Here is a 27,840-nt window from a genome sequence, read left to right on the forward strand (position 1 = left end):
CTTTTTATACAGGTTCTTGCCGCATAAGAACCACCAAGAACAACTGCTGCGTGTTCCCGTTCGTGTACCGCGGCAAACGCTTCAACAGCTGCACGCGAGCTCGGCACAACCGCCCCTGGTGTGCTATAACTCCCAACTACGACGTCGATAAACTCTGGGGCAATTGCGCAGGGGGGAGAGGTGAGTACATTTGTCATTGCTTTCTCACACTCATTCATTTTATACAGATAAATCACAGACATATATCAGACATTTTGTATTGGTGATATTTTACTTATAACATTTTCAACTTTTTTTCAGCTCCACCTAGGAAGATCACCCCTTCTGTAACCAGTAAGTTATTATTCCTTTTCCATTGATATGTTTATTGAGCTTTCGGCATCTTATTTGAATATGCGAGTTATAATTGGAATAATTACTTTCAGTTCAACACCTTGGCTGCTGGCGAGACACTGGTCGCCGTGCGATCCCTCAACTCGATGGCAAGTTCGCGCTCATTCGTGGAAACTATCAAAGAAGACGCAATGCAATTCGTAGATGCGCTTTGGTGGCCGCTCGCCTTGGATACCGTGTGTTTGGTGTTCAAAACGGAGGCTGGTGTGCATCAGGACCACGTGCACAGCACACGTACAGGAAATACGGCAAATCTAATAAATGTCGCAACGGCAAGGGAGGACCTTGGGCGAACGACGTCTATAGAGTTTCAGGTTTGTTGTTTTCCTGAAATTGTTGAACATTTTATATTTTTTCTTTTAACAAAGTTTTCTGAGACAATAATCCTGTACTTGAAAACGGATAAGTCTTTATTTTATATATATATTTTTAGGAACTTGCAAACAACGTACTACCAAGGGTGAATGCTGTGTGTTTCCATTCATATACAAGGGAAGACGTTACAATGCCTGTACTCGTAGAAACAGCAAACGAGGACCGTGGTGCTCCCTTACTAATAACTACGACAAAGACAGGAAATGGGGATACTGCAGAGGGTACCCTCCAAAACCTAAACCGCCACCACGCCCAAAACCTCGTCCAAACACGCCTATTTACCACTACACCATCGTTGGTTGCTACAAAGACAAATCACGAAGGGCGATGGGAAAACATATAGCATCCTTCCATGGAAAGAAGAACGCAGTTCATAGATGCTTTAGGCTTGCACGTGCAAGAGGATATAAGATGTTCTCTTTACAAGCCGGAGGCCAGTGCTTCACTGGACCCGACGCTCATGTCACCTACAGACGATATGGCCGCTCCAGTAAATGTCGCGGCTACAAGGGAGGAAACTGGGCTAACGATGTCTACAGTATCAACATAGGTTAGTTGATAATCCTAAGCTGGTCGCTTTTAATGTCAGTAAGCATATGTACATATTCCAAATAAGGTTGCGGCCTATGGCAACCCGTAGTTGTTAACGGGTAAGCATATCATTGGTTGATTCTGGTTTCTGAAAGCGGTGTTAATATTTAAAGAAACATAAACAAAAATGCTATAGCTTTCGTAACGTGGTTTTGATTTTAATTAAGTATATTTGCTTATTGATTTGATACCCATGAAGCAGGTAACAACACATGGATTCTCCGAGTGCTACCTTATTTGGAATAAATGTATACACAAATCAGTTATTAGTATAGGGTTAATAGAGCTCCTACTTTTAGATTTTGATTCCGTTACCTAAAAAAAGGTTTAGACTTGTTGGCTGCTATGATTTCTGAGTTATCTTTATGCTATTGCGAATTCCAGTTCTTCCGCCTAAACGATGGAAGCGAAAGCCAGTCGGTTGGCTCGGCTGCTTCCGCGACACGAGCGTACGGGCTCTGCCTATTCTTCTCGGAAGATTCCGTGGACGTAATGCGGTCATGCGCTGTTACCACCAAGCCAACCGCCGCGGCTACAGAGTGTTCTCCATGCAGGCGCACAACGATTGTCGGTCAGGCCCCACGGCCCACGTGACTTACTCCATGTATGGAAGACGAGGGCGATGTTCACACTGGACCGGCGGGAACTGGGCTAACGACGTCTATGTCATCCTATCGCGAGGTAATATTATTTAGAAAATTATAGTACATTGGCAGTTCTTTTACCGCCTGTTGCTGCTTGCCTCTTAGTTGGAGTCCGCGACCAGGCGATTGGGATGCAAAGTAGATACATTCCAGACAGATCCATCCGGGCTTCGTCTCAATGGGACCGCAACCACGGTCCTGAAAGGGCGCGTCTGCACATCCGTAAGGGAAGAGGCAAGACTGGTGCTTGGTCAGCAAGACACAACAACCGCCGCCAGTGGATTCAGATTGACCTGAGACGAAGATATGTCATAACGATGATCTCAACTCAAGGCCGACAGGATTATAATCAGTGGGTTGAAAGCTACCGTGTAATGTACGGCAACAGTCCTCGTAGACTCCGTTTATATAAACGTGGGAAGGTAAATGAATTCATCTCTCCACTAAAAAAATAGGTTTTACTAATGTGCAACTATGTATTGTTTGTAAACAATGCAAATAGATTTTGTAAGTGGCTGGTAGCGCTTGTTATCAGACGAAGAATAATTATAGATGTCGCCACTTGACACTGATGAAAAGGCAGTAGCCTCGAAACCTCTGTTAATATCTATGTTTTTAGCGCTATTCAAATCTATAATTATACTTCTTCGTTTGTATTGCTTCCCGCTATCACAAGCACATATCGAAATACCATTATAGATCACAATGCCGTAACGTTGTCTTCGGTGTAAACATATTTGTCATTTTTGGTCTAAAGCTTTACTATCTTGTGCTTCAATCAATTTTTGTGTTACCTACACAAAAATACAGCTGCTTTTGATACCCAGGACCTGTTTATATTTCTGCGCGTTGTTGCGCGACCTCGACGAATCCAAAATCCTTGTCTCGTTTAGGAATGGCGCGTAGTCAATTAACTGTCTAAACCAATCGATGGCTTTTATGTTTTCACTGTCGCATCTTTAAAACTATTTGACTGCACACAGCAAGGGATTCATTGGTCATGGTAGTATGATTGACTACGCGCTATTCCTAAACAATGGATTTGAATCTTGGCAGTCGCGAAACCAGATTACTCTTTCCTTAGTTTCCTTTTTTTTTTCTGTTTGCAGGCATTCGCTGGTAACTACGACCGTCATACCGTAGTAACACGCGTCTTCCGCCCAGCTATCCGTGCTCGCTTCATCCGAATCCAGCCTCTGAAATGGTACAGTCACGTCTCCATGAGGACTGAACTGTACGGAAAACCTATTAAACGTATGTATTTGCATCTTGACCATCATATATCTCAATAAGAAATGAGACTGCTGACGATGTTGGGGTCGGCCTTTTTTTTTTTTACCGGAACTTCGTGTTTAACTATACACTTCCTCTCAAATTTGAAACCCTGAATTCTGGACGGTGGGAATGAAACTAACTTCACATCTCTGTTTTATTTATAGCCCCGAAGCCAGTACCCCCTAAACCAGGACCACGCCCCCTGCCACCGATCCGCAAAACACACTACATCCACCATTATACCATCATTGGATGTTACCGTGATACCCGCAAGCGCGCCTTGTCCAGATATTTCGGTAACTTCAAGGGCAAGCGAGATGCCGTTGAAAGGTGTTTCCGAATCGCACAGCACAGGGGCTATAGAATGTTCTCGGTTCAAGCAGGGGGCTATTGTTTCTCTGGACCAAACGCCCATGCCAATTACAACCGTTACGGCCGGTCCAGAAACTGCCGAGGTTACAAGGGCGGCAGCTGGGCTAACGACGTCTACGCGATAAACACACGTAAGATGAATTTTGTTTTTTTGTCTCCCGTTATTTATTTACTGCTTTAAATGGAAGGATTTTGATATTGTTACCCTCGTTTTACTTTTTTAAGTACTGCCTCCAAGACGTTGGAAGGGCAAGCCATTCGGCTTCCTCGGCTGCTACCGTGACACTCGCGTACGAGCTCTGCCTGTCCTTCTCGGAAGATTCCGTGGACGTAATGCGGTTCAGCGCTGTTATCACCAAGCCAACCGCCGCGGCTACAAAGTATTTTCCATGCAAGCGCACAACGAGTGTCGGTCAGGCCCTAAGGCTCATACCAGCTACTCCATGTATGGTCGACGAGGAGGCTGTTCACACTGGACCGGCGGTAGCTGGGCTAACGACGTTTATGTCATTTTGAGGCGAGGTAATTCAGCGTCCCAACCACTTATCACCTAGTGCTAAAGGGCTTCGGCTCACATGCAAGTAACAAAACCTCTAAGGGGAATTTCTTACTACCACAAAACACTATCAAACCCCATTGCTTGCCCATAGAGTTTCCTGTTTTGTCGTGACCTGCATCTGACAGAATTCTATTATGTATATCTAGCTGGCAACCCCGTGCCTGCCTTTGGAATGGCAAACAAAAGAATCTCCAATAAGGCAATTCGCGCCTCGTCCCAATGGGACCGCAACCACGGTCCTGAAAGGGCGCGTCTGCACATCCGTAAGAGAAGAGGCAAGATTGGTGCTTGGTCTGCAAGACACAACAACCGTCGCCAGTGGATCCAGATTGACTTGAGAAGGAGGTCGCATGTTCTTATGATCTCGACTCAGGGTCGACAGGACCTAGCACAGTGGGTCACTAGTTACACCATATCGTACAGTAATACCGGCAAAAGGTTCAACACCTATCGAACCCGTCAAGGGGTCAGGGTAAGACTCGCCTTTCCACATCCACATTTTCCGCTGATTTCTGCACAACATTAAAGTCCGTAGGTCCGACTTGTGTGACAATGTTGTTTTGTTTTTGTTTTGAATTTTCATAACTTGCATCATTTTTAAAAATACAAATTTTCCTGTATTATTTGATACTTTAGAAATATAATTGAGCTTATTTTTTTATAGGATGGCTTGAAATTCATTATAATTCCAGCGGATTTAATTCACTAACTGAGATAAACATAATTTGCACAGGGTTTCATCGCTTCACGCAAGTCGGATCGATGGGCTTGAATACCCAAAGTTCCGTTACTCTGACAAACAATTACATGCTTACATCGTGAGCATTTGATTATTCATTTACTAATCGAACTATAAGACAAGTAAAATGCTTATGCACCATTATGTAGTTCTAAGCACGGCTATTTGCGTTATAGTAGGTTTGATTTTTCAAGCTTTCTTATATTTACCTGATTTTGACTGCAGAACGTTTTGTAATTACAGGTATTTGTAGGAAACTACGACAAAAACACCGTGGTTACACGAGTTCTCCGACCGATCATTAAGGCTCGCTTTATCCGCATCAACCCCCGTACATGGTATCGTCACATCTCTATGAGACTGGAACTCTACGGTCGAAACATTGGCATTAGTAAGTAAAGATAGTATAATACGTCAGTATTTTCATAAGTGCAGTTTTATAAAATTTGAATTCAAACTAAACATGTTTACTGATCAGGATGATTTCCATGCCAAACTTCCCTGAACTGTTGGTTGACCACGCCCCACGTCGTTCTGAGCAGTACATTTCCTATTTTGCATTTTTAGATTTCAGGGCTTGATAGAAAAAAGGAAACTCTCAAATTAGCGACTAGATACAATAAATGGCTAGCCCGGTTTAATTTCAAAATATTTTGGCGTTATGAGTCATTAAACAACTGAAAGAAATACAACTCAAGTTCTAAAGTTGTAAAGTGAAAAACGTGGACTCTTATTATTATAATTGACTGATGGTTTCCAGTTCTACGATTGCACTATGCTAAAAGATATTTTATTTTGTCTTTAGTCCTTCCTCCTCGGCCACCCCCACTCCGTTCACCTTATGTGTACCGCTTCTCTATTGTCGGCTGCTTCCGCGATAAACGCAGACGTGCTCTTCCGAGATACTTCGGCCATTTCCATGGAAAGAACGCCGTGAAGCAGTGCTACAAGCGTGCGATTAGGTACGGCTACCGAATGTTCGGAGTGCAAGCTGGAGGGCAATGCTTCTCTGGAGGGAAAGCTCACATCAGGTACCGTAAATACGGTCGATCCAGAAAGTGCCGTAACTACAAGGGAGGCATCTGGGCCAACGACGTCTACAGCATCAGGCTAGGTAAATTTGCTTTTGAGATATTTTGTCATATTTTTGTTATGATCTTATTTCTGAACAATGTAAAGTTGTTGATATTGAATGAAATTGTACAGAATAAGCCATTCTATCTTGAGCCTTCATCATCCTTGCTCGTTATTATGTGACGCTTAATGCGCTTTTATATTTTAGTTTTACCACCTAAAAGATGGCACGGCAAGCCATTCGGCTGGCTCGGCTGTTATCGTGATATGCACGTACGGGCTCTGCCGGTTCTGCTTGGAAGATTCCGTGGACGCAACGCTGTCATGCGCTGTTACCGCCAAGCCAACCGCCGAGGCTACAGAGTGTTCTCCATGCAGGCGCACAACGAGTGTCGGTCAGGCCCTAAGGCTCATACCAGCTACTCCATGTATGGTCGACGCGGAGGCTGTTCACATTGGACCGGTGGTAACTGGGCTAACGACGTGTACATTATTCTTAAACGAGGTAATTTGATGGTTTACTTGTTTTTATTTATGAAATCAGAACGTTTTCTGTAAGTGTATTCATGATACTGCCGGATCGGGTATTTATGAGCTTCCCTAATGCTTTCCTTCGACGTCAATTCGCAATTTGTCTACCACCCTCAATATCTTACGGGGAAAATTGCCTTACATAACTCACAGCTGGTCCCCGAAGAGATGCTCTCGGTATGCAGAGTGGTAAGATACCAAACGGCGCGATCAGGGCGTCATCTAAATGGGACCGCAACCACGGTCCTGAAAGGGCCCGTTTACACATCCGTAAGGGAAGAGGCAAGATTGGTGCTTGGTCAGCAAGACAGAACAACCGTCGCCAGTGGCTCCAGATCGACTTGAGAAGAGTCTCACGAATCACGATGATCGCCACCCAGGGTCGTCAAGATCTTGACCAGTGGGTGGAGGCCTACAAATTGTCATACAGCCTTAACGGAAGAAGGTTCATGTGGTATCGCAAAGTGAGTAGGATTTTTATTGTTGACTCGCGCCGTCGACTCGAGTTTGTATTGTCGTGTAGTCACACGTATATCCGTTTACACGTTTAGTTATTCAGTCACACGTTTAGTTATTTAGTTGTTATATGAGATGTAATGTTTAGTTAACCATTGAAGTAGATTCCTTGATAATTAGCCCTCCTTGATGATTTTCGCAATAAAAATTCTCTACATACAGTGGAGATGTTAGTTCCCGCAGGATCCTCACCATTTCTCTCATAAATTCCATATCATAATTAACCTTTTTGGGCTTAGAAGCACTAATGATTATTTTGAGCTGGTCACGTTTTTATTCTTTACAGGTCAACAGGGGAATCCCCTCTTAATATTAGTGTTAATTGATTTTTTATTTAACTGATTACAGAAATTTGCTGCCAACTTCGATCGTAACACCGTTGTGACAAGGGTCTTGAAGCCCGTCATACACGCACGCTTCCTCAGAATTCACCCCCGCAATTGGTATAGACATATCTCTATGAGGATCGAGCTCTATGGTAAACGCAACCGATTTGGTAAGTGTCACCATTAATTGAATTACCTATTTCTTCTATGTCCCAAAGGATTTTTTTTTAAACCCAAAAAGTTTGCTTGTTCCGAGGGTTTTTGTTTTTACAAGGCATTGCCTTAGCTAGTTACCTTATGTGACGATTGTCAAACGCCTTTTTTTTCCTTGATTGTTTGTCAGGCCTTTATTTCAGCATCAGCCATAGAGATTTATCATTTTTGTTCTTATGAACCGTCACCATCTGTTTATACCCACAAAATAGAATGGAAATTATATGCCTCTTTTTTATACTGCTTTAGAGGGAAATATTTGTTATTACCATGTGGTTTTACCCCAAAGATCTAACAGAAATCTCATCCCATTCTCCAACCTTCTACTTACTATGCTCGTTTACTTTTATTTAGTCGGCAATATTTGTAACCTGCCAATGAGCGTCGGACGTTGCCGGGCCCTCATGTGGATGTGGTATTACAACAAGAAGAAGGGTCGATGTATTCGCTTCGCTTACGGTGGCTGTGGCGGAAACCCGAACCGTTTCAAAACCAAGAAGGCATGCGAACGCCGCTGTATGAGTAAGTGTGGTTACGTTCTTCTTTGTGTTGGAGTTTGTTTTGATTTGGGAGCCTTTTTTTTTCGTTGACTATCATTTTAAAATCCTAACTTGCATGAAAATCACCTATAGCTTAAAGGCTACTCCGCCCCCCCCCCCCCCCCCCCCCACCTAGGAATTCGAAAAAAGAAGACAGCAAATAAAAAGAGAACACATAAAAGGCAAATACCTTACTCCCCCATCCCACCCTTCATAAAACAAAAAGAAGATACTCCTGGGATACTCCTGTCGTCATTCTACTGCCATGGGTCGTAAAAAAGTGTGTCGAGTTTTCCGCTGTATAGCTAAAGACGGGATAACAGGCTAGTACATCACAGATATTTCGAGTATTTTGTATAATATCATTTCTTTTGTTGTTGTTGTTGAATAGGAGGTCCAAAACCCAAGCCCAAGCGGTATGTGCACCATTTCAAGATTGTAGGTTGCTTCAAAGATACGAGAAGACGAGCGCTGCGTAAGTATCTGGGTCATCTCCGAGGCAAGAACGCAGTAGAGCAATGTTTTAGGAAGGTTATGAAACGAGGCTACAGAATGTTCTCAATGCAAGGCGGAGGGCATTGCTTCACTGGAGCTAACGCTCAAGCGACGTACAGACGATATGGCCGCTCCAACAGATGCCGTAATTATAAGGGAGGAAACTGGGCTAACGACGTCTACAGCATTAACTTAGGTAAGCTTTGACCATTATTCAAATTATTTATCTATTTGTTTCTGTTACCAGCAATAAAGTTTAGATAAGCTTATAATTTCTGTAGGTTACTGGCTTCGATTTTGTTACGAGCATAAAGCTCCTTGCGTTCTCGTTGAAGCGCGACATCGACGCTAAACATGTGAAAAAAGACAACACACATTTACCGTATTACCAGAAATCTGTTACCTTTTCTAGATTTAACTTTTGACAGTGTTGATTATGAATAGCTGGTTCGTCTCAGGTGCAAACAGTTTCGCTGGGACAACCGGGGTCAATTCTCATAATTATGGTTATTATTGTGGTTAAATCATTTTTAAAATAAAACAGAAAGTAAAAAAGTGATGAACGTTTTGTTATTTATAGCTCTTCCGCCTAAACGCTGGAGACGTCAACCATTCGGCTGGCTCGGCTGCTATCGTGATAGGCACGTACGAGCTCTGCCTGTTCTGCTCGGAAGATTCCGTGGACGTAATGCGGTTAAGCGCTGTTACCACCAAGCAAACCGCCGCGGCTATACAGTGTTCTCCATGCAGGCGCACATCGAGTGTTGGTCAGGCCCCACAGCTCACAACACGTACTCGATGTATGGTCGACGAGGAGGCTGTTCAAGATGGAAGGGTGGCGGATTTGCTAACGACGTATATATCATACTAAAACGAGGTAATATTCGGAAACATCCGGAGCATTTGCCTTGTATCATTTAGGCGGGTGACAGGGCTACACCATTTGCCCTTTTTTTTTTCGTTAACCGATTCGTTCGAGGCGTCCGAAAAGTCAGATATTATCAGGAGCATCGGTTTTGGTGGCAGAGACAATTTGCATGAGAATTTCACATCATTACATTCCTTTGACAAAATAAACAATTTCATTGAATTTGAATAGTATATGTCAACCTGTTGATTGCAGAGTTTTTTCAGATCCTGTCTTTTATAGCAAAATGCCTCAGCTTGATTTTTTGGTGCACCTTTGGTGAATTTTCAGGTCGAGCTTCAAAGCTTTTCGATTTTCCATTGTCCCCAGCTCCCCCGCCCCCTCCCAGGTGGCTTCAAGGGAAATATTCCATCAGAGTCGTATCAGGGTGAGATGGGGAGCTCCCCAAACAACCCAGACAAAGAGTCTCTCAGTTTTCTTTGAGAGTACCTTTTTTTTTTTGTTTCAGTCCCTCTTCCTCCCTCCCCAAAATTGTTTGTCACAAATGTTCGCTCCGCATTAGGCCTGTATATTGACAGTGATCGTTTTTTTCGTTTTTAGCCGGCAAGCCCGCCCGTGCTCTAGGTGTTCAAAGCGGAAAGGTCCGTGTCAGGGACTTGTCTGCTTCATCTGAGTGGGACCGCTGGCATGCCGCTCACCGGGCGCGCCTTCATATTCGTAGGCGGGGTCACTGGCGGGGTGCATGGTCTGCCAAGCACAATAACCGCCGCCAGTGGCTTCAGGTCGACCTTGTTGGGCCCGCTGGTATAACAATGGTCGCCACTCAGGGGCGTCAAGATTACTCGCAATGGGTCGAGAGCTACACTTTGAAGTACGGAAGAAGTCCTGGTCGTCTTAGGCCGTATACAGTTGGCCGTAGACTAAAGGTAATAAAGTCTATGGGAGATGAACGTTCTCGATTAAGGTGTAACGGCCCACAGTATGTTTTATGCAACAGCAGATCAAGCAAGCGTATAAGTATATTGGTATTTTGTAAAAGCTTGGAACTGAGCATATTTTTACATACTCGACAGTTTTCGTATGACAGAACATGAAAAAAAGTTACATTTCTAATTGCAATAACCTGTTGTTAACATGATAAAACATCGGGTCTTTGTTATATGTAAATTCTTTTCTCCAAATAGGTTTTTGCCGGTAACTACGACAGACACACTGTTGTCGTCCGACGTCTAAGACCACCCATCTTGGCGAGGTACATCCGCTTCTATCCTCTCAGCTGGCATGGCCATATCTCCATGAGGGTAGAGCTCTACGGGAAAAGACTCAGTAAGTCCTTTATATATCTAATCCGAAGAGTTCGAAGACCTTGTTTTTAATAAAAAAATTTAGCTGTGTTGACATTGACTTGCGCCGTTTTATTTCGCTCTTAGAAAATCCTGGAATAAAACCACCTCCTCGACCACCTCGCTTCATCTACCACTACACCATAGTAGGCTGCTTCAGAGACAAGCGACAACGAGCTCTCAAGCACTTTTTAGGCTTTATAAAGAAGAACCCCATCCAAGAGTGCTACAAGCGTGCGTACTCCAGGGGCTACAGAATGTTCTCGGTGCAGGCCGGTGGACACTGCTTCTCTGGACGTAACGCTCATGTGACCTACGCAAAATACGGACCATACGACAAGTGCAGAAACTACGTGGGAGGAATCTGGGCCAACAACGTCTACACCATCAATATAGGTATTACCCTTTTTATGTTTTTTTTTTTTTTCATTATTCTCTTATGGTTTCAAATCTATTTTACTGATCTATTTTCCCTCAGTTATTCCACCGCGAAAATGGTACAAAAAGCCATTCGGCTGGATCGGCTGTTATCGTGATATGCACGTACGAGCGCTGCCTGTTCTGCTCGGAAGATTCCGCGGCCGTAATGCAGTTCAGCGCTGTTACCACCAAGCCAACCGCCGCGGTTACAAAGTGTTCTCCATGCAGGCGCACAACGAGTGTCGGTCAGGCCCCACGGCCCACGTGACTTACTCTGTGTATGGGAGACGAGGGGGATGTTCACACTGGACCGGCGGGAACTGGGCTAATGATGTCTACGTTATTCTATCAAAGGGTATGTGAGATTGAGATTTTAGCCAACGGATCTTAACGTTCTGCCTTGAATGCGTATGTGTGTGTGCAAGAAGTATGAGTGATACTGTTATTAGTTTTAGTTTAGACTCAAACGTTAATGTCGAATGAGTTGACTACCGAGGCAGCTCTGGTTGTTACACAACGATCCATTATGACTATGATAATGTTACACAACGATCCATTATGACTATGATAATGTTACACAACGATCCATTATGACTATGATAATGTTACACAACGATCCATTATGACTATGATAATGTTACACAACGATCCATTATGACTATGATAATGTTACACAACGATCCATTATGACTATGGTAATGTTACACAATGATCCATTATGACTATGATAATGTTAATACGACGCATGCGTTGAATGTGTTTTATTGCCCAAACGGTACACAAATTTCAATTGAAATGGCGATCTGATGATAGACTTGCGGGGACTTTGACCATCAAATTAACACCGCAAGTTATTATTATGTTGTCACTTTTATCACCAAGAATAACCCTATCTTGCAAAATCTCAGCCGGACGTCGAAGGACTCCTCTAGGAATGGAAAACGGACGAATCCGTAGCCAAGACATCCGCGCTTCGTCACAATGGGACCGCAACCACGCTCCATACCTTGCTCGTCTCCATATGAAGCGAGGAAGACGTACTATTGGCGCTTGGTCTGCCAGACACAACAGACGCGGTCAGTGGATCCAGGTTGATCTGCGCAGGCGCGCTGTCATCCGCATGATCGCCACCCAGGGTCGCCAGGACCTTAACCAATGGGTGACAAGCTACAAGATCTATTACGGAAACAATGGCCGCAACTGGGTTGCTTACCCCAATGTAAGGCAGCTGTTGCGTATTTAGAGCTTCAAGTGCTTGTTCTATGGGACTTACGGCTTGCTTTAGTTTGAAACTTTGTAACTTGTTCCGCGTGCGTCAATTTAAAACCCTCTTGCAAACAATGCCGACATAACTCTGTCTCTGGGCGAACAGCCGAGCTTAGTTTAACGGAAGACAAAAAAAACACTGGCAAAACAACTCTCACGTCAGCCAACATGTACACAAACAAAGCCGACATTGCTAGGCCCAGCAGTGCTGTGTGTTTTCCCAGCAAAGCTCGGGTCCTCAGGGTTATAAAAAGCACCTCTAGTTTCGGGGTCTTGCATTTATGAATGTGAAACCTTGTTGAAAAGTTTCTGGAAAGTTGCAACATTCTGTACGGCAAAAAAGGATGCATTAGCACGCCGACAAATGACCTAACCCTCATTTCTGTTTGTTTGCATATTTTTAACGATCTCTGGGATGCTAGCTTGACTGTCGACCTCTTTATTGTAGGTATTTGCTGGCAACTATGACAGGAACACAGTGGTAAACCGCGTCTTCAAGCGAGCTATTCGGGCCAGGTTCATCCGAATTTACCCGCAGTCTTGGCACAAACACATGTCTTTAAGATTCGAGCTCTACGGTCGGCGTATAGGAGGTGAGAAATAACCGTTATCCAATGTTGTGTGTACTACTATTATCATGTATTAAATTTTCTTTGAGTAATGTTGTAAATGATTTCTGTTTTGCTTTTTGTTTTAGCTCCTCCACGTCCAAAGCCCAAGCCAAAACCACCAACGATTAAAGTAGCTACTGGAGTAAGAGGTAGGGGGTCTATCTATTATTATAAGCTTTACGTCTGTCAGGCAAAGGTTCTTTTGATTGGTCGAGCGGTATGAGGTCATCAACCCGGCACTAGCTTTTCATTGAGCTTTGAACTTGGGCGCCATTATTGGAACAACAGCAAAACATGAATGCACCCAAGTACCTTCAATGCTGCGAGACAAGGAACATAAACATTGGAAAACACTAACAGAGTTGAATGGTGTTTCGCTTTGTATCGCTGGAGCCCTCGAAATAAAATAAAAATCCTGTCATTGCATGTTAAGTTTCACAAGAGAAATGTTTCGCCAGAGAAATAGTTATGCCAGCTAATAAGCAAAATTAAAATATGCTCAAGGAGTTTATTCAGAGATTAACATTGGGTCTTCTTCTAAAGTGTGAGTACGAAGATAGAGAAAGTGTAAGAATACAATTCCGAACGCTTGCATAGGATTGATTATAGCAAATATCAGTAAGAAGTGAGGTTACGTGCTAAAATCGGCGACTTACAATATTACTAGATTAAAGTTGAATTGATTGAATTAGCTATTTGTAAAAGTTGCTGAATGTTTCTACACTTACAGTGATCCGAAATATGTCTATGTTTTCATAACTTGGGATAAAAATAGTTTGTAAGAGTCTATTTTTGTATATGGAATTGGGAATTCAGTTTAGTATTATTTTGTGTCAATGTCTTAGTCCTGCTGTCAGCAAAATAGTTTTTGGATATGTAAAATTTATATTTTAGCACATCCGTTTATCGTCACATGATAGTAATAATAACCGCGGGACAAGAAAAGTTGAATAACTGCCCAGGCGCTTGATTACATTATCTTTCTTATTATGATTTCAAAGAGAAGTGGTCTTTTTGCCGTGGAAGAAGCCTGCACATGTCTCGCTCTCTTATCCCATTATGTTTTGATCTCATTTACAGTGCGTGACATCGGCTGCTACCGTGACACCGGTCGCCGCGCCGTTCCCCAAATGGACGGACGTGACGTCATCCTGAAGGACTACTACCGCCGCCGTGCTGACGCTATCAAGAAGTGCGCTCTGGTGGCTTTGAGATACGGATACAAAGTGTTTGCTGTACAACACGGTGGATGGTGTGCTACCGGTAAAAATGCTCATCGTACTTATTCCAAATATGGCAAGTCCAACAGATGCCGCAACGGCAAGGGAGGACCGTGGGCCAACACTGTCTACAGAGTACATGGTAAGCTTGTTATCTCTTTTCAGATATAATGTGCTTAGGTTCTTAATGGGGTGGCCAGATTCTACCAAATGTTCTTAAGAGGGTTTGTTTTTAAAGTTTACCATTATTCTCAATTTCGAGAATTAAATGTTAGTGGCTAAAATGTACTGAAGGCGATTTGAGTGCTTTTTTTCATATATCGCATAAAAAATAAAAATTCATTGAATTTTTGGTTGCGGTTATAACGACTCTGTGCTTTACCTTTCTGGCTTTGCTGGCGTTTCTGTTTTACCGAGATCTCATCACTTGCTATTCTAACACATTTCTTCTTTTCAGGAAACTGCCGACAGAAGACCAACGATGGACATTGCTGCTCGTTCCCGTTCATCTACCGCGGCCGCCGCTACAACAGCTGCACGAAAGCCGGCAGGCGGGACAGGCGACCCTGGTGCTCATTGACCCCCAACTACGACAGAGACAGGAAGCTCGGATTCTGTGGAGGTAAAAGCTTTGGTATCTCATTGGAATGGTTGTGCTCTTATCTCTATATTTAACTTCAATTATTTTATTTCTTTTATAGGACGACGTGTTCCAGTCACCAGAGGACTTGTTGGTCAGTTGCCTTGACTATTCCACTTTATTATTTCCTGATCTTGCTATTCCTTTAAGCGCGCAAAGTCTTAATTTTCTATTTTCGTTACAGCCGTAAGCATCGGATGTTTCCGTGACACCGGCCGCCGCGCCATTCCACCAATGGAGGGCAAGAGTAAGCTGCTCAAGGGCAGTTACCCCAGGCGACGATACGCGATCCAGAAATGCGCGCTTGTGGCTGCTAGACGCGGATGGCGCGTGTTCGCTGTTCAAAACGGCGGCTGGTGTGCGACTAGCAGTAGAGCTCATCTCACGTACAGACGATATGGACCATATAACAGATGCAGAAAGGATGGCGAAGGTGGACCCTGGGCCAACCAGGTGTACAGTTTGCGAGGTGAGAGATCAATAATATACTTTTGTATACCTGCAAGTTTATTCAAGACTTTAATAAATTTTCCACCTTGCTTCTATTCCAAACCTTTGCTGCTCCAAACACTCCCGGTAGACTTTAATGGACTGGAAAATGCGGGGATATATTCAACGCCCTGTAAATTTTTGCTAACTCACCTTTGTCGGCTTTAAGGATCTTGCAGAGTAAGAACAACCAAAGGCAACTGCTGTGTTTTCCCGTTCGTTTATCGCGGCAAACGGTACAACAGCTGCACCATGACGAGACATAATAGGCCTTGGTGTGCAATTACCCCAAGCTACGATGTTGACAGATTGTGGGGCAACTGTCCAGGACGTGTGGGTAAGTGTATTGCTTACACGTAGTAGTATTCCAAAATAGGATTTCACAGTTACTGATAACGTCATTGAGAATCGCAATTTTCATAGGATAGACTTAACCGATAGAACTGGTGAAGCCGACAGAAGAGCAAGTTAGATTGAGTTGTCGAGCTAAATCTAGCTCAAACTCATATTGCTATTCATCTTACTTTTTATATAAAATGAAAGTTAAACAATAATGAACTTCCCTTCACTTAACTTCAAGATAATCTCGATATGGAATATTCCAGTTCATAACCTTGCTGTCACGTATATTTTCAAGTAATTTACAAATTTATTTTTTTCCAACAGCTCAACCAGTCAAGATAACACCATCAATCACAAGTACGTAGTTTATTGATATATCCCCCTGTATTATTTTGGCATATTTTCTGTAAAAAAAAACTGAAATTATAATCACTTAATTTTTCAGTTGAACACCTTGGCTGCTGGCGAGACACTGGTCGCCGTGCGATCCCTCAACTCGATGGCAAGTTCGCGCTCATTGGTGGAAACTATCAAAGAAGACGCAATGCAATTCGTAGATGCGCTTTGGTGGCCGCTCGCCTTGGATACCGTGTGTTTGGTGTTCAAAACGGAGGCTGGTGTGCATCAGGACCACGTGCACAGCACACGTACAGGAAATACGGCAAATCTAACAAATGTCGCAACGGCAAGGGAGGACCTTGGGCGAACGACGTCTATAGGGTTTCAGGTAAGAGATGTTAGTGTGTGTATCCCTTTGTTAACTGGTATTGGAAAGGTGTAGGGCAGGGGTAATCCCCAATTGTCCAACAAGTATGTTGGTATTTCTACGGGTCTGGTGGATCACCGGAATGGCACTGAATGCAATTCTTTGATGATGCAATAATTAATTGTGTGGTTCTATAGGAACTTGCAAGCAACGCACAACGAAGGGTGAATGCTGCGTCTTCCCGTTTGTGTACAAAAAGAGGCTGTACTCTTCTTGCACCACGGTCAACAGCAAGCGCGGTGCGTGGTGCGCAACAACAAGCAATTACGACAAAGACAGGAAATGGGGATACTGTCGTGGTGTCCGACCCCCAAGACCTCGCCCACGTCCCAAAGGCCGCTTCATTAAACATTACACCATCGTTGGCTGCTTCAATGACAGGCATCGTCGTGCTCTGAAAGCAAAACTGGGTTACTTCAGAGGAAGGAATGCTGTCCAGAGGTGTTACAATGAGGCCGTCAGACGAGGCTTCAGGATGTTTGCCGTCCAAGCCGGGGGACATTGTTTCTCTGGAAGAAACGCACACCTAACCTTTAGACGATATGGCCCATCAAGGGCATGTCGAAACTTCAAGGGAGGTCGATGGGCAAATGATGTCTACAGCATAACTAAACGTAAGCCTATGATAATTGAACTATGTTACAGTAGAAACCTGGAATTGGATATCCAATTTCTACTGAAGCGTATCTAAACAGTAATTTAGTAGAATATAACTGTAAGCGTAAAAATATGCTCTGTTGGTTGGGTGTTCTGTGTAAGGACGTTGAGGACCGTTTATTTGTCGTGCAAAAATTGCTTGAAAAGGTCATTTTAGTGCAGAAGTCGCAAAAAAGGTGCACAGATTTGATCTAATTTCATCGAACATGAAATCTATAGCGGCTTTAAACTTAAAAGTCCTAGCCTTGTTTACATGCTTAATCCGATTATTAAATCCGATAATTAGAAGGTATAATAATCGCTGTTCTCTTCTGCTCTTTCCCAAGTAAGAAGGAACGATAATATATAAGATTCTTTGTATTCGCTAGAATATGTCCATGGCCTTTGCAATAGAGATGAGTTAAGGATTGTAAACCAACTTGCTTTATGCACTCTCCTTCGCGTTTTACTTCATCTACACTTAACTAATGAGGCAATCATTTCTGTCTACTGATATTCCTGTTTTATTTAATAAGTTATCCCTCCTCGAAGATGGAAGCGCAAGCCATTCGGCTTCCTTGGATGCTACCGTGATAGACACGTACGAGCTCTGCCTGTTCTTCTCGGAAGATTCCGCGGGCGCAATGCTGTCATGCGCTGTTACCACCAAGCAAACCGCCGAGGCTACAAAGTGTTCTCCATGCAGGCGCACAACGAGTGTCGGTCAGGCCCTAAGGCTCATAATTCTTACTCCGCCTGGGGTCGAAAAGGAGGCTGTTCACGCTGGACCGGCGGTAGCTGGAGAAACGATGTCTATGTTATCCTGAAGCGAGGTAAGCTCAATATGTCCTTCATGTTTCTTTGCCCCACGCGCTAAAAGTCTTGAAACTTGGCCGCGTCATACAAAAATATGAAAAATGATGTTGTTGGAGCAGGAAGAAAGTTATTGTTGGTCAATAGAAAACAAGTTATTCAGTGGTTAGTAATAAGCCAGAAAGTTTCTACTTAAGAAAGGGATTAATTTTTGAAAATATTATTTTTCGTCGCCTAGGCGTGTCAGCCGAATCCGTTTCCGTGTTAATTTTAGCGTGAGTTTGTGAGTTTGCGTTACTTGCAAATTGCATGAAAAAAAAAGTTATTGCACCAGGCAAATGAATGTCAAACATAATATACGCTGTATATTTTTTTCTAGCTGGCCGGCCTTTCTCACCTCTCGGAATGGAGAATGGCTTTATTCCAAACAACGCCATTCGCGCTTCTTCTAAGTGGGATCGAAACCATGGGCCAGAAAACGCTCGACTCAACAGGCGCAGACGAGGTCGCAAGACCGGAGCATGGTCTTCCAGGGGATTAAACCGCAACCAATGGATTCAGATCGATCTTCGACGTACTACCCTCATCAAAATGATCTCGACGCAAGGGCGACAGGACCATAGTCAGTGGGTGACAAGCTATAGCGTGGAGTACAGCCAGGACGGCAAGGTCTTCCGCCCCTACAAACGTAACAAGGTACCTGAACTAGACATTTTCACTACAGCCCAGTCTTTTTAAAAGCAACCTTTCGCTCTATCTGTAGTACTTCTAGCATCATTTTAAATCAATTATTAGAAAAAAAATTTTTTAATTCGATCTTTCCCTCACTCCCTTCTAATTTGATAATTTCTTATATTTCGCACTTGCCTTTTATGTATTTTATTTCTTTCTAATAATTTTCTATCGGTCCTTTGATTTCGAAGTTTTTTTTTTTTTCTTTTTTTTTTTGGGGGGGGGGGGGATGATAGTTATGCCACAAGTGTGAGTACAGCCAATAATATAATTCTTTCCCGAGTTTGAAATGAGTGCTTTTCATTGACGTACTTTTCTCCAATCGACAGGTCTTTGCTGGCAACTTCAACAGAAACACTGTTGTTACCCATATATTCAGACCGGCTATCAAAGCCCGCTTTATCAAGGTTAGACCCATCCGTTGGTACGGCCACATCTCCATGAGGCTCGAGTTGTATGGAAAACGTATTGGTGGTAAGGCTTTTATTTTGCAACTTTTTGTAATTTAACAACTTTTCATTTTATTTCTGCTTTTTTGTACTTTTTGCACCTGTCTGTGGATTTTGTGGTCTTACTGAAATAATAATTCTAGGTCTACCAAAACCGAAGCCCAAACCTCGGCCAAGACCACCACCTCGAATTACCATCACCACCGGAGTGAAGGGTATGTATTTAAAGGAGGCCAATTTAACACACAGATGATGCTTCCCTTATTTGTAGAATAAGAGAGGACTAGTAGCATGTTAGTTTCAATGCTGTTCAAATGGGTACAAACTGTAAAGTCTTTGCTTTTATATTTCCTGTTCTTTGATGTATCCACTTTTTGCATGGTTAGGGTTCAGGGGCAGTTTTCCAATCGCCGGATAAGGATTTTTCGTGTGGACAGGCTTATCCAGTGCAACCGACCCATTCATGGAAGTCATCATGCAGTTTGGCGATTCAAATTGCAAAAGAAAATTATTGAATCAAATATACACGAAAAAATTATCCTACAACAACGACACCTGCACAAATTAATAATTTATTCAAACTCAATAACATTGACAATTTTTCTCGTAGTGCGTGACGTCGGCTGCTACCGTGACACCGGTCGCCGCGCCGTTCCCCAAATGGACGGACGTGACGTCATCCTGAAGGACTACTACCGCCGCCGTGCTGACGCTATCAAGAAGTGCGCTCTGGTGGCTTTGAGATACGGATACAAAGTGTTTGCTGTACAACACGGTGGATGGTGTGCTACCGGTAAAAATGCTCATCGTACTTATGCCAAATATGGCAAGTCCAACAGATGCCGCAACGGCAAGGGAGGACCATGGGCCAACACTGTCTACAAAGTACAAGGTAAACATTGTTATTCAAGCATTCTTTTCTTTATTTTGACCTTTCTAAAGTCTCTGTAGTAATAGCTGCATTAGACAGTGAGATTGCTAAAGTTGTTTTATGTGCTCTTTTTTTCTTCTTTTTCTTTTTCTTTTTTTTCCCTTTTTTTCTTTTTTTAGTTGAAATAGTGATAGAGTGCACTTTTAACTTTGCGTGTGCGCGTTGTCACAATATTTTGCCTTTAAGGTAAATGTAAGCAGAGGACAACAGACCGCCATTGCTGCTCGTTCCCGTTCATCTACCGCGGCCGCCGCTACAACAGCTGCACGAAAGCCGGCAGGCGGGACAGGCGACCCTGGTGCTCATTGACCCCCAACTACGACAGAGACAGGAAGCTCGGATTCTGCTCAGGGAAAAGTGCGTTCTCGTTTCTTGTTTACTTTTATTTTGCATTAGTTCCGCGTACTCGGGATACCAACACAATTTTTTGACTTTGTAAACAGCGCGCCCTAAGCCTAGACCAAAACCACAACCACGACCGCGTCCATCATTCAACGTTCATCACTACACTATCGTTGGCTGCTTCAAGGACACGCGCCGAAGGGCACTGAGAACATATCTGGGTCACTTCAGAGGAAAGAATGCTGTCCAGAGGTGTTACATTGCGGCTGTCAGACAAGGCTTCAGGATGTTTGCCGTCCAAGCTGGGGGACACTGTTTCTCTGGACGCAGCGCGCATCTCACGTTTGGACGTTATGGCCCATCTAATAGATGCCGTCACTTTACCGGAGGTCCATGGGCAAATGATGTTTACAGTATCAGCATTGGTAAGGGCTTAAAGAAACTATAGGTCGAGTTTGTCGTTGATTATGTAATGTCAATTGCTGTATTGTTGTTTTTCTCGTTCGATGGTTTTTAAGGTAATTAGTGCACTCGACTTACATAAAGAAAATTGAGAGTCTTCTTGTTTCAATATTTTAACGTTTGAAGCACTTAATTGGAAGTTTGAATAATTTTTTTATAGAACTACATAGGCCCCACAAAACAAAAACGAGTAAGACAGTGATTACCGTGAATTAAAATGTTGACGCGTCCTTAAAGAAAGTAGTATTGAGACAACATGAATACTGACTTGACGTTTCCTAGTCGTTCCGCCTCGACGCAAGTGGGGTGGTAGACCCTACGGTTCCCTCGGCTGTTATCGCGATAGGCACATACGAGCTCTGCCCGTACTACTTGGGAGGTTCCGCGGACGTGGCGCAGTCAGGAGGTGTTACCGCAAGGCCAATCGCCGCGGCTACAGAGTGTTCTCTATGCAGGCGCACAACGAGTGTCGGTCTGGCCCAACCGCCCACAATAGCTACTCCGCTTGGGGGCTAAAGCGAGGCTGTTCTCGTGGAACTGGTGGTAACTGGCGAAACGACGTTTATGTTATTCATGCAAGAGGTATGAGTACCTGCTAATTATGCTGTATAGTATCATTTCCGTTTGTCGTAGATACCAAGTAAGTCTAGCATTCCTTTATACTGACAATTTGCCATATGGCAGCGAACCCCCTTGGTTCAGCAATAAGCCACGGCAAAGAGACCGAAAAATGCGTTTGTTCTTGAACGCTTGAACACGGCTCGATAAAACTTTAGCCAAATTTTATGGTTCTAAATGAGAGAAGGCCAAAGCGTTAGCAAACATACATCAAGAACTTTCCTTTTTTTTGCTATACTGTAATCTCCTGTTCATTTTGTATTAATGTAACTCTCTAAAACTGGATTGTTTTGTTCCCAGTTCGTATTCGAGGTAAGCCGCTCGGGCTCGCAAATGGTCGCATCCGTAACCGTGCAATCACCGCTAAATCTCGGTGGGATCGCAATCATGGACCGGAACGTGGCCGCCTTAACCAGCGACGAGGAGGAGGGAAAGTCGGGGCGTGGTGTGCCCGCCGTAATAACCGCAATCAATGGATTCAAGTGGATCTTGGGCGCCGCCACATTGTTACCCTCATTTCTACTCAGGGTCGCCAGGACTACGACCAGTGGGTGACCAGTTACTTCGTCAAGTACAGTAACGATGGGCGGAAATTTAGGGAATACAAAAGACACGGTCGTACAAAGGTACGCATACTGTGAACATCCTTGTCGACCATAAAAAATGTTTCTTATGTTAATTTTCACAAGTTAACTAGGAAAGCTAAGGTAAAATTTCGAAATACTCGTCTTATTTCCCCTACTCAAGAAATATGTATTGGAAGGTTTCAAGGGATTAACACTAGATTATAACTCACCGAAGTCAATTCCCTTCAATACGTTCCAAACATAAATCTTGTATTTACCATGTCTCTCTTTTATTAGATCTTTGCTGGTAACTTTGACCGAAATACGATTATCACACGTTCATTACGACCTGCTATTCGCTCACGTTACATCCGCATCAAACCATATACCTGGGTTGGCCATATTTCATTAAGATTCGAGCTCTACGGCAAGATCGACACCTCAGGTACTGCATTGTCAGGTTGAACCTGCCTATTATTGTAATGCTGTATATTTTAAACCTGTCTATTCTTGTTATGCTGTGTATGGTGACCTTTTAACATTGACCGCTGTTTCTTTCAATTATGTTGACCTTTAATCTTAACAATTCTCTTCTGACTCCTCCAGTCCGACCACCAAAACCGCGACCTCGACCTCGACCACTTCCAAGTAAGAGGCTTTATTATTTTTTTTTTCGAAGAAGTATAGTTCTGGAGGATAAATGTTACGAAGCTTAATGAGTTAAACTGAAATAGTTCGCCTCCGTCGTATAGTAATCGGCATTTCTCTCTTCCCATGATAAAATAATCATTATGATGTTCACCTCTGTATTTCTTATTGTCATCGCCATGTTTTAATCGTTGCTCTTCAAGATTACCATGGGATCTCTATCATTATTATCATCGTGCTCACTTTCGACTTTATCTATTAGCATTGTCTTTTATATTAAGTATTATATTCATTATTATAAGCTTGTCGAGCACTCTCATCTTTTTTGTCATATGATCATCAGAATAGTCGTCGTCGTTGTTACCATCATTAACCTTTAATTATGGTCATACTTTTTACAATTATGGCATTGCCTTCATTATCGTCATCATTACCATAACCACTATCTTCATCATAATCATCGCCTTCATCCTTAATCTTATCATCAATGTCATCCGCTCCATTTCTTTCTGTCTCGATTGCAACCAATCATTTCACTAAATCAACTTCTCTCCAAGTTGTTCCTGGACCGAGCAGCATCGGGGTTACTGCCGATATCGCCTTCCTCGTCGACAGCTCTGCTAAGACGGGCCGCAGCAATTTCCACCTCGAGAAGATGTTCATTAAATCCATCACTCGACGATTCACCATCAACCGACACCACTCTCATGTGGGCGTAGTGTCGTACACCTCTCGCCCGAGCCTACAAATGCGCTTTAACCAGTACAACTCAGTCACGGAGGTCAACCGTGCTGTCGACCGCATGCGCTTTTCCGGTGGCCGTGGAAGACGTGTTGATCTCGCCGTCAGGTCCTCCTACAACTGGTTCTTCAACAGAGGGCCAAGCTTCCCGTTCGTGCGTAAGATTTTGGTCGTCGTTGTCAATGGAAGACAGACTGGGCGCAGTGTGTTCATGTTTAACCGCATGAGATCACTCTTTGCACGAAAGAATGTCAAGGTGTTCGTCGTTGGAGTTGGTGGAGTCGACCAGAGGTAAAATATAGTCACAAATGGATTGCTTTGGCAGTAAAGTTCGACGCGTTCTACCGTGCTCACTATCATCACGTTTTCATTAAGCTATCCAATCAGGATGCAAAGATCACATTGTTGATTCACATTGGAGTTTTCCGTCATGTTTTTCTTGTCCACGTTAATTAATGGCTAGTAACTGTTTGCTTTCTGCCAAAGTTGCAATAGTGTGTGTCGCACTGAAAGCTTCCATATGCTGCAAATACCGAGCAAATATATTCAAATTTGAACCAAAATCTTAGAAATTCCCTGTACGGTCTAAATACTGTTTAGATGATTTTATATGAAGTGTAGCGTACCGCCTGGTAGCGTGTTTGTTTCTGGTTATCATTCCCCCTTTTTCCCTTAGGTATCTGAGACCACTCACTTACAGAAACAGGCACGTGTATGTGGTAAGGAACTTCAGGAGCTTGGTAGCAAAGGCTGGCACGATCGCAAAGGCTATCCACAGTGAAATGGTAAGTAGCTTAAAAACGCATGAGGACTATGAACAGTTAAGTTATCGAAACTTGTCTCAAACGTTGTGACAGACATAAAACTCTCCAGATGTCCATAGGATTTAACACGAGGCTTGGCTTGGCGGCCGAAACGTGGGCAGTTAGTTTTGAATCTTCCAATACTAGGCTTTTTCCATATGATGCCTATGACTGCGCACATACCCCCCCCCCCCCTCACAGCCAATCCTGGGTACGCCCCTGAATGTTCCTTGCAGACTGTTGTTTCCCATTTGCTTCTTACTCGAATACAGTTTGCATAATCGTCAATTCTGTCAAAGCAACTAAGAACTTTTGATTATACTAGATATCTCCGCCCACCTTAGCAAATATAAGCAATAACTGGGGCTTGCCCCGTCCTAGCATGTTATGATAATGACACTTCCTTGTGTTTACTCCTCAGAACATCGCGAACGAGCTGTACCAGCGAATGAGACTCCCAAAGCCCGAGGCCACTCAACAACAAGTGACCTACTTCGATAAACCCCTGCCGAATGCTACCGTAATAAGTACTCCGGTCAACGGCACTCACATGGCATAAACCGCCACACAGAGAAATAGAAAAAAAGCCCCTAGGAACGGATACAGGAAAAAAGAATGTACGGATCATTTGATCTAACTTTTGCTTTCTAGAAAGCGTGTCAAATCTCTAAGAAATGTAGTTGACAGTTCTTTAATTTAGGTATATCAGTGTAAGTGACCTAGTATTTCATTTCACTTGATACACGTTCCTTATCGAAATTAGTATACGCCTCCGAAATGGTGGCTAGTTGATAAAAACCATATGATTGATTGACTTCCTCACGACTGGGCTTGACCTTCTGAGATAGTAAAAGAGTGTAAAGTTAAGTGGGTTGTATAGCACACTATAGGCACTTTCAAATTGTTTTATGTTGGATGTAATACCTAAATTACTATCCAGCTCTCAGTTTTTGGTTGCCCTTTTGTGCCACTGACTTTGTAACTGTACTGTTAGAATATAGGCAAATGCCTTGACTTTATAAAGCAAGAATAAAGAAGCTATGCATTCCATTTTATGTCCCTTTATGTCATCATATAGTTTAGGGGGCACAGGGGTGTGTACTGCACCCTTAATAGGGACATAACCGTCAAACTTTTGAAAAATACAAAACCACCTACCAAAAACATGCAAAGAAAGAAAGCTTGGATAAGTCTTATCCACCGGTTAAATCCTTATCCAGCGGATAAAAGTTATCCGAGTGGCGTGATTCGGTTGCACAAAGCCCGAATAAAAGTTATCCAGCGGTTTGCATATTTACCATGGAAACTGGAAGCCATTTAGTGGCAAATGATGGCTATTCAGCGGATAGTTATCCAGCGTTCTATCCACGCTTTGTGCAACGCTATTTTATCGGCCGGATAACTATCCGCTGGATAGGGATTTTATCCGGCGGATAACTTATCCAGACTTTTGTGCAACCGGCCCCAGATCATAAACAGAGGGCGTTATCAATGTTAAACTTTGCACGGAATCGTCAAAGTTTATGCGATTGCTCTAGATCTCCTACCAATGATGACCCAATGTATAGAGAGTGCACACATTTAAAAATTGTATTTGTATTAACACGCAATTTAATGTAGGAGCACATAAAATGTAAACATCATGTTTTGCACTTATTTGAGACTGACGCAAAATTAAGCTTTAGCTTTTTGACGACACTACCAGAATCAGTTCAATATGTTGTGATACAGCCTCTGTGAAAGTTGGAAAAAAATCTGTGGAAGAGAAAAAAAAGTTATATATATATTTAGAATTTCGACCCGACAAATTGACGGCGAATTTCAGTCCGTTCGAAAAGCGTTTATGTTAGCCTTTATTACCCGAGTTTTTGCTAATACATCCGCCAATTGTGTTCGATAACTCATGTCAAATTTGCCTGAGTTCAATAGAAAGAAAGTTGTAACATTTTGAATAACACTACCATTTAAGAACATCTTTCCGCAAAACTGATAAAAACGCATTTTCCGCAATATTTCAACAATCAACTGTGGAATTTTAGAGATATTTGTCAATGATAAAATTCGGTCCTTTCAGTTTTGCGGAAAAATGTTATGTCGCTTATTGAATACAAACTGATTATGAAAACTTATTTGGATTTTGGATGTTCTTTGCAAAGGGTTCGAAAGATAGGCTATTTATAAACATATGTCCTTAAATGACGTCATTTTGTTCCCCTTTTGTCAGATGATGATTCTTTGAAAATTTGGTCATAATAGCTCCAATGGTTCAAAAGTTACGGATGGGGGAGCCGAAAGACCCCCCCCCCCCCCCCCCCCCCCCCCGGTCAGAGGAAGCCCCAAAAAGCCCGGTCTGAATGGTGTTAAGGCAGGAATTGAAGTCAAATTCCAATGGCATTACTTAGTTTATAAGAGCGCGCGATTCTGCTTTTCAATCACGTGAGAAAAAATATTTACATATTTTGAACCCTAAACTAAACTCCCAAATCTCACAAATATCATTTGTCATTTTAAAGAAAAAATACGTATTATGAGGACATGGACCGAAAATGTTGTATACTGCAAACCAAGTAACGTCTCCTAAGCGAGTTACGCGCTCCACGGCTGAGCGCCCCCACCTGTCAAAGTATATTTGGGGCAAAAAGGGAAGTTATGAACCCCAAAATGCCTTTATTTTATAACTTAGAGTAAAGCTAGCCAGCTATAAAACATTAAAAAAAAAAAAAAAAAAAAAAAAACACGAGGCTCCATAAGTTTCCCTGTGACCCAAACAAACGAGTTCAATGAGAAGAATCGCTCGGGATGTACGACAAGCTAATCAACCAATGAGAACAAAAATAGATGGCAATAAAACGTAATACGCTAAAGTGTAGTTCACGGGTTCATGAAAATCACTCTAATAAGCTATCTACAGGACTCAGTTATTGAGCAATATGATATTATATTTCAGCAGCTATATAAGAAATAGTTTCCGATGAAATTATTTGCTCTTTTTTGATAAGTGTAATAAAATGGTAGTTTTAAGAAGTGTTTTGAAGAGTTTAATATCAGGGTCTGGGGGTCTGCAGGTCGGTAGTCAGTTAAAATTTCCATAATTTGTCGGTAGTCGGTAAGAATTATCTGTCTTTGTCGGTAGTCGGTGAATCTAAGCTAGTATTCGCTCTTGTACCAAATTTCATGATTTAGTAATTAATAACTAATTGATGATGAATTAATTATGGTTTAATAATTGACTAAAAAGTTGATGCAAAACCTTCAATTATGGTTTAATAATTGACTAAAAAGTTGATGCAACAGAAATAAAATACATAGTGCAGAGTCTGAAATGGCCGAATTTAAGTAGATTGACGATGGAAGTAAAGAGTAAAAATACCGCAAAAAATGAAATGTCGGTAGTCAGCAAATATTTTTTTGTCGCTAGTCACTAGTTCTTTTCATGTTTTGTCGATGTGCCACTTGTGGTAAACGTTATTAACTTTATAATTAAAGTAATAA

At 42.7% G+C, this 27,840-nt stretch overlaps 1 protein-coding gene across 1 annotated transcript in view; it reads left to right on the forward strand.

The window, feature by feature from the left end:
• LOC5517416 overlaps nt 1-25,398 on the forward strand; it is a 62,574-nt gene extending 37,176 nt beyond the window's left edge. The window contains exons 56-102 of the mRNA XM_032387420.2: nt 13-180; nt 301-333; nt 426-707; nt 827-1,318; nt 1,744-2,040; nt 2,109-2,425; nt 3,113-3,257; nt 3,443-3,781; nt 3,876-4,172; nt 4,356-4,681; nt 5,192-5,339; nt 5,754-6,062; nt 6,231-6,527; nt 6,707-7,017; nt 7,418-7,565; nt 7,963-8,130; nt 8,539-8,838; nt 9,223-9,519; nt 10,111-10,436; nt 10,695-10,836; nt 10,941-11,249; nt 11,332-11,628; nt 12,182-12,492; nt 12,988-13,132; nt 13,237-13,299; nt 14,231-14,512; nt 14,828-14,992; nt 15,072-15,104; nt 15,195-15,479; nt 15,669-15,836; nt 16,166-16,198; nt 16,287-16,568; nt 16,745-17,221; nt 17,780-18,076; nt 18,436-18,752; nt 19,118-19,262; nt 19,381-19,452; nt 19,848-20,129; nt 20,355-20,525; nt 20,612-20,935; nt 21,255-21,554; nt 21,891-22,216; nt 22,454-22,601; nt 22,763-22,804; nt 23,362-23,836; nt 24,222-24,330; nt 24,770-25,398. Of these exons, the coding sequence (XP_032243311.2) occupies nt 13-180; nt 301-333; nt 426-707; nt 827-1,318; nt 1,744-2,040; nt 2,109-2,425; nt 3,113-3,257; nt 3,443-3,781; nt 3,876-4,172; nt 4,356-4,681; nt 5,192-5,339; nt 5,754-6,062; nt 6,231-6,527; nt 6,707-7,017; nt 7,418-7,565; nt 7,963-8,130; nt 8,539-8,838; nt 9,223-9,519; nt 10,111-10,436; nt 10,695-10,836; nt 10,941-11,249; nt 11,332-11,628; nt 12,182-12,492; nt 12,988-13,132; nt 13,237-13,299; nt 14,231-14,512; nt 14,828-14,992; nt 15,072-15,104; nt 15,195-15,479; nt 15,669-15,836; nt 16,166-16,198; nt 16,287-16,568; nt 16,745-17,221; nt 17,780-18,076; nt 18,436-18,752; nt 19,118-19,262; nt 19,381-19,452; nt 19,848-20,129; nt 20,355-20,525; nt 20,612-20,935; nt 21,255-21,554; nt 21,891-22,216; nt 22,454-22,601; nt 22,763-22,804; nt 23,362-23,836; nt 24,222-24,330; nt 24,770-24,907 (11,138 nt within the window). The 3' untranslated portion in view covers nt 24,908-25,398. The remainder of the gene's footprint in view (nt 1-12; nt 181-300; nt 334-425; nt 708-826; nt 1,319-1,743; nt 2,041-2,108; nt 2,426-3,112; nt 3,258-3,442; nt 3,782-3,875; nt 4,173-4,355; nt 4,682-5,191; nt 5,340-5,753; nt 6,063-6,230; nt 6,528-6,706; nt 7,018-7,417; nt 7,566-7,962; nt 8,131-8,538; nt 8,839-9,222; nt 9,520-10,110; nt 10,437-10,694; nt 10,837-10,940; nt 11,250-11,331; nt 11,629-12,181; nt 12,493-12,987; nt 13,133-13,236; nt 13,300-14,230; nt 14,513-14,827; nt 14,993-15,071; nt 15,105-15,194; nt 15,480-15,668; nt 15,837-16,165; nt 16,199-16,286; nt 16,569-16,744; nt 17,222-17,779; nt 18,077-18,435; nt 18,753-19,117; nt 19,263-19,380; nt 19,453-19,847; nt 20,130-20,354; nt 20,526-20,611; nt 20,936-21,254; nt 21,555-21,890; nt 22,217-22,453; nt 22,602-22,762; nt 22,805-23,361; nt 23,837-24,221; nt 24,331-24,769) is intronic.
• Nucleotides 25,399-27,840: the final 2,442 nt, after the last annotated feature.

The sequence above is a fragment of the Nematostella vectensis genome, chromosome 1 (genome assembly GCF_932526225.1).
Source record: "Nematostella vectensis chromosome 1, jaNemVect1.1, whole genome shotgun sequence".
Lineage (NCBI taxonomy): Eukaryota > Metazoa > Cnidaria > Anthozoa > Actiniaria > Edwardsiidae > Nematostella > Nematostella vectensis.